We start from the raw sequence: 6,272 nt of genomic DNA on the forward strand, positions 1-6,272 counted from the left end.
CTGAACGTTGTTACCAGCAGGGTTAGTGGGGTGGGGACAGAGGATAAGGAGAAGTCCTGCAGGGGATTTGGGAAGTATGTTTGCCACTTCCAAAAAAAAAAAAAAAAAAAAGGAAAAACAAAACAAAAAGCTCAGCTTGGGAGAGAAGCCTAAAACAAAGAAAGAAAAAAAAGTAACCAAGGCCCCGACGCAGTACTGAATTGCTGAATTTTTAATGTGCAACACAAAGATTGCCAAACATCCCCCAAAGGAGCAGGTCTCAGTGGGGTGGCGGTGGATGAGAAACAGCTGAAGATGCGGGGCATTTGGCCTGGCTTCTGCTGCACGGGCTGGCTGGCCGCAGGAGCGGTGGTGAGTGGGGAGGGGTTGGGGTAGGGGGACTCGAGGCAACCCTCTAGAGCGGCCTCTGTCCCAGGAGGAACCTGAAGGCGGGAAGGGGGAAGATCGTCAGGTCAAAGGCGGTAGTCTCAGGGCTTATGGGATGGGGAAGGAAGGAGGGTCCGGATGGAAAGGTACCTCAGGGAGCCTAGGAGGCTGTCAGCGTGGGTGGGGTGTTTCGGTCGGTAGAAATGAAGGCCTTCAGACCTACTGAGTGGGGGGCTCCCAGGGTTGGGGCGTCCTCAGGATGGAAGGTTGGTGGGTCTCGGTATAGGGGAGACCTCTGGGTGGAGAGGGCTGCGGGGAGACTTCAACAAAGGTGAAAGTGAGACCTCAGGGTGGAGGGTGTATGTTGGAGCAGAGGAGAAGCTCAAAGGCAGAGGGGGACCTCGGGGGTCCCTGGCCGCCGCCGGGTAGGGGCCCCGCTCAGGCGGCCTTGCACTCGCTTTCGCGCCGCCGCTTCTTGCGCTCTGAGTGCTCCCGCGCATGGCGCGCCCAGAGCCCGGGCCCGCACACGCCCACCACGCAGCAGGCCAGCCGCCGGCCCGCGTTCCCGTTCTCCACGCTGGCCTGGTTGCCGCCGCGGCCCAGGTCGTCCTCGCCAGCGTGAACGACCACGGCCCGGCCCACGATCGAGTGCGGGCCCGCGAGCGAGGCGGCCAGGCCGGCGCGGTACTTCCAGAGGCTGCCGTCGCGCACCGCGAAGTTGCCGAAGTCGCCCGGGTGCCGCGGGTGCGGCACGGCCAGCGGGTTGTAGTGGGGCCCGGTGGACTCGCAGCCCTGGCTCAGGTCCCCGAACTGGTGCACGTGGATGGCGCGACTGGAGCTGTTCGGCTCGGTCGGGAAGCCCTCCAGGGCGAAGAAGGCCTCGAGCTTGGCGCGGGGCGCGAGCTGCCGGAAGAGGACGACTCCGGTCACCCGGGGCTGCGCGGCGTCCAGCGTGGCGGACGGCTGCACCTGGCAGGCGGCGTGGAGTGCGCCGTCGTCGTCCCGCCGCTGCATGAGCTCCTGCCAGATCTCCGTGATCTTGACGTGCATGTCTCGGATCGGCTCTGCCAAGTCAGAGTTGAGCTCCGCTGAGTCCTCGCCCGTCCGGGGGTCCGAGGCACTGGCTGCCAGGAGCAGGCAGGAACACAGCAGCGCCAGCATGGCTGGAGTCGGGCACCTGCGGGACACCCCCGCGGAGATAGGGGCAGAGTGAGGCTTAGTTACTTGAAACATGGACTCTCAGGGACCCCACTGTCGCAGACCCAACCCCCCCAGTCCCCAGTGGGCTTCCTGGCCCAGTGGGCATTCCTTCGTGTGGCAAACGTTTGTCCAGGGTCTGCTGTGTGCCGGGCACTGTGTTAGGTGCTGTGGCTGTAAAGATGGCTGCGACCCAATCTGAAAAAACCCACAGGGATCTGAGTCACAAATGATCATGGTCCTCTCCAGTCCCATCTCCATAGCGTGGAGGGGGTCTCAGGGAGCATGAGGGGTGTCTCATGGCCCTCCCTCATCTCCCCACCTGGTCTCCTGTTACCCTCTTCCTCCATCCTCCCCCACAGACAACCCTGTCCCTGCCTTCTGGGGCTTTGCATGTGCTATGCCTTCTCCCTGAAGTGCCTTCTCCGTGTTCTCTGCTACACTCAGTAGACTTGGAGCTTCTTGAAGACAGAAACTCAGTTTTATTCATCGGTATCCCCAGCACCTGGGCCCACACCTGGCAATAGGAAACATATAATATGTGATTTTGCATAAGGAGTTAAGTGAGGGACAGACTTGGCATCCAATCATTCCAGCACAATCCTACTATTGAAGATGGGGCCTGTGCTGGAGAAGGACAGAGGAGGCAGTACCCATCTCCCTAGGAGCCTCTGGGAAGGCTTCTCAGAGGTGGTGACTTTTGAACTGGGTTCCACAAGATGGGTAGGAGTTTTCCAGCCAAGTTGAGTAAGAAGGACATCTCAGCAGGTAGTGCAGTGGAAGTTTTTAAGCAGAAAAGTGGGTGATGAGGTAGTCTTTCATTCCCTAAGTCCTACAGGTAAAAGGATGTGGGTTGGACTTTGGGATGAAGAGGAAAGGGGAGAAAGAATGGGAGTAGCCTAGGAAGAGACAGAGAAGCAGAAATAGAGACAGTGAGATGAGTTAGGGGGCATTGTAGTAACCCAAGCAGGAAATGAAGGCTTTTACCAAAGTGGAGGCAGTGCACACCGAGGAGGCAGTGCACACCGAGGAGGCATGGGTTTAAGAGACACACCAGGCAGCACTGGCAGGCTGGCAGATGAAGGCACAGTGCAAATGACCAAGGTTCCCAGCAGGAGAGACTGGGTGGAGGGAGGGTGGGACCTGTTCTGGAGAAGCAGGGAGAGAGGATGAGTTCAGCTGGAGTCTCCTGAGGGTGAGATGCTGGCGGGTGCCCAGGTGGGGAGACAGGTGGGCAGACAGTTGGAAACTTGGGTTTGGCACTTGGAAGAGGAGATGAAGCTGGCAGGGGTTCTCAGTGTTGACTGCACATCAGATTCTGATTTTTAAAAATCAGATGCTCAGGCGCCACCTCAAGAGATTCTGATTCTGTGAGAAAGAAGGGAGAAAGAAGGAAAGAAGGAAGGAAGGAAAGGAAGGAAGGAAGGAAGGGAGGAAGGAAGGAAGGAAGGAAGGAAGGAAGGGAGGGAGGGAGGGAGGGAGGGAGGGAGGGAAAGAAAGAGGAAAGAAAGAAAAGAAAAGAAAAGAAAGAAGAAACCTCCATCAAAGATTCTGGGGCCCAGCCAGGAATTATAAAGTCAGGTACATATTTGAATCCCAATTCCAACCTATACTAACTGTAACTGTGACTTCATGGGATTACTGATGCTTAGCTTCACGTTCCTTACCTGTAGCATAAGGCCAGCCATACCCCCAAGGTATGTCCAGAGGGATCGATGCTGCCTCCAAATAACTGCTTTAAAGGTCAACTGCATTTCCAACACCAAACTAGGTGCCATTTAAGAAACTCCAAGATTGAGTAGATATGCTTTATATAACCATTTCAGAAAGCCAATTTAGTGTGGTGATTAAAAGGATGGATCCTAGAACTACCTCATGAATCTAAAGCCTGACTCTGCCACTTACTCTAAGGGTTAGCAGTTATTATTTTTATTGCTGAGTAGCAGAGTAAATGCTGGACTGCAGACTGTGCACTGCCTCATCCCCTGTGAACCTCAGTTTTCTCATCTGCAAATAGGGGTACTAATACAGACTTACCTTAGAGGCTTGCTGCGAGGCTTAAAAGAGATGATTAGAATTGCTAAAACTTATTGAACAGAGGTGCCAGACACTGTTATAAGTACCGTGCATGGGTTAATTCCCTGCATCCTCACAAGAACGTTATTCAGTAACTGTTATCCCCATTCTAAAGTGTGGGAAACTGAGGCACAGAGAGGCGTGTGTCCTGCCCAAGGTGACATGTTCAATAAGGAGCTGAAGGCAGGATTTGAAAGTGTGTGTCTGCTCCAAGCCCAAGGTTTAGGCACCACACTGCACATCTCTCATCTAGGGCACTTAGCATAGAGCCCAGTACATAGAAAGTTCTCAGGAAATGGCAGCTCTTAGCTATCAGAGAGAAGCTGCTGGTAGAGATTTTAGGCCCATTAGCTAAGAGATGCTGTGGACAGCGTGAGAGGAGGTGCCCTTGAAAGGCACCAAGAAGAAGTATCCAGAAGGAGAAGCAGAGAAAGTGATGTTCAAGGACCCACCTAAATGACATGGCCCAATGTGGTACTACTACCCCAAAGCCCCAGGGAGTAGGCAGGAAAGTGGGGTAACTCTCCTGCCAGACCTGGAGATGAAGTTCCGCATCATCAAAGACATCTTCCTCCTAAGACAGCCCTGCCACTCAGAAGGCCTCTGCTGCTTAGAAAGTTCTCCCTAAAAGCACAGAGCAAAACCAGATTGTTTTGGGTGTGTCAGTGAGCTTTCTTTTTCAAGAATCCTTGGGAAATAAATATTTTAAGGAGACGTTTTTCTCTTAAACCAAAAGAAGAGCCAGGCATGGTGGCTTATGCTGTAATCCCACCCCTTTGGGAGGCTGACAGGTGTATCATTTGAGTCCAGGAGTGTGAGACCAACCTGGGCAACATAGAGAGAACCCCATCTCTACCAAAAGTAAAAAAATAGCTGGGTGTGGTGGCATGTGCCTGTAGTCCCAGTTACTCAGGAGGCTGAGGTAGGAGGATTGCTTGAGCCCGGGAGGTGGAGGCTGCAGTGAGCCATGATGGTGATCATGCCACTACATTCCAGCCTGGGAGCTAGGCGACAGAATGGGTCACAGGATGAGACCATGTCTCAAAAAGAAAAAGAAGAAGAGGAAGAGGAGGAGGAAGAGGGGGAAAGAAAATTCTCCCTTAACCCCAGGTAAACTCTGACTTCTTGTTTCTTAAGCCTTTGACACCTCTTCCCCTTGGGACCAACTTCATTCTTCTCCCACAGCCTCCTGCTCAGTTTGAGCTGTGAAATGACCAGGTGCCTTTTTAAGGGCCTCCTTTGTACATGGATCTGGAGGCGAGGACAGTGTTATCAAAGGAAGAGGACAGGGGCCTGTATCCTGAACCAAATGGAGGCACCAAGCCTTTATCTCCTTCCTGGGTCTGTATCTGGGAAGAACCTGCCCCTCTTGAGCCTTGGGTGTATTTCATCCCTCAGCTCGCTCCTAGAAGGAGCCCTTTTTCCTAACACTAACGTCCTCTTGGACTGGTCTTTGCAGATCCACAGGAGGAACGGTTTCTTCCTCCCCTCATTGCCTTCCTCTCCCTTCACTCCACCTCCCTTCTAACCCCTCAGAGCAGCCAGAGAAAGTCCATTTCCCTCCCAAGAAGATCCAATTTGTTCCCAAGAGGAGGCCTGTTGCCCCAACCCAACTTCAGACTCAATAAACACACTCCAACAAGAACAAAATGAACCTCAACTTAGCACCCACCTTTCCAGCTCGTCCAAGAGAGCTTTCTCTCCTGAAAAGAGTGCTGCACCCAGCCGGCCCAGGAATGCTGGCTGTCCCTGGAGCCTGGGCTGTTAGCCCAGCAGGAGGCCAGCCCAGAGGAGTGGTCAGCGTGAGGGAGGCGGGTCATTGGGCTGGTTTAGGGAGGAAAAGCAGGCCAGACAGCCCCGGGTTGTAGAATTGGTTCGCCTCCACCTCCTCCCACTCTGTCCCCACCTCCCCTGCCCCTCCCATTTCTGGGGTTTTGGGCCAAAGATTTCATTCCGTGACTTCACCGGCTTGTAGCCAGTGACCTTCAGTACACAGCAGGGGAATAAAAATGAAAAAAGAAAATCGCCTGTTTGGAGAGGTGTACAATGACCTCTTTATCGAGAGGCCCTTTGCTTTTCTCTAAGTCAGTAACTTATTGGCTTATTTTTGCTGCATGGAAATGGGCACCTCGCAAATGTGCACCGTGTTTGCTGCGGAGCTGTGCTGTCATACCTGAGAGCAGAGCAGCGGGTGGGTCGTGATGACACAGGCGGCGGTGTCCCAGCCTTGTCACTTCCTATCTGTGTACGCCTGGAGCAGCTGCACCACTCCCTGTGCCTCCTTTTCATCATCTGTAAAATGGGGGTGTGATGCTGTCCACCCCGCACGCCCACCGTGAAGATCCAATGAGATCATCACTCGCCCAGTGAGAACACAGTGGCTGGAACTGGCCGTACTCATAAATAATCATCATTGTCGTTGTTACTGTTATTATTAAAGAGATGAAGGAGTCTTTTTAGAAAAGGATTGTCTGGGAGAACTAGGAGTGTTTCCCTCCTGATGTCCGTCCTTTTCTTGCTACCATGAACTTTTCTCAATCATAGCAGCCCTTTCCAAAAATAGAAGCTCTTCTTTCCCAGAAAAGCCCATGTGGGAAAAACCAGGCAGCCTGCTTGCTGGCCTGCCCATCCCC

The 6,272-nt window shown here is 53.5% G+C and overlaps 1 protein-coding gene across 1 annotated transcript; it reads right to left on the minus strand.

The window, feature by feature from the left end:
- Window positions 1-196: 196 nt before the first annotated feature.
- SOD3 (superoxide dismutase 3) lies at window positions 197-5,479 on the minus strand. Its single transcript, XM_023223042.2, has 2 exons — window positions 5,312-5,479; window positions 197-1,543 (listed from the first exon to the last, which is right to left on the minus strand). Exon 2 carries the CDS (start codon window positions 1,525-1,527, stop codon window positions 805-807), a length of 723 nt encoding a protein of 240 aa, XP_023078810.1. The 5' UTR covers window positions 1,528-1,543; window positions 5,312-5,479; the 3' UTR covers window positions 197-804.
- Window positions 5,480-6,272: the final 793 nt, after the last annotated feature.

This window comes from Piliocolobus tephrosceles, chromosome 3, assembly GCF_002776525.5.
Source record: "Piliocolobus tephrosceles isolate RC106 chromosome 3, ASM277652v3, whole genome shotgun sequence".
NCBI classification, from domain to species: domain Eukaryota; kingdom Metazoa; phylum Chordata; class Mammalia; order Primates; family Cercopithecidae; genus Piliocolobus; species Piliocolobus tephrosceles.

Coding starts and splice junctions, on each gene's coding strand:
- SOD3 (XM_023223042.2), bottom strand. CDS start 1,527: ATGCTGGCGCTGCTGTGTTCCTGCCTGCTCCTGGCAGCCAGTGCCTCG.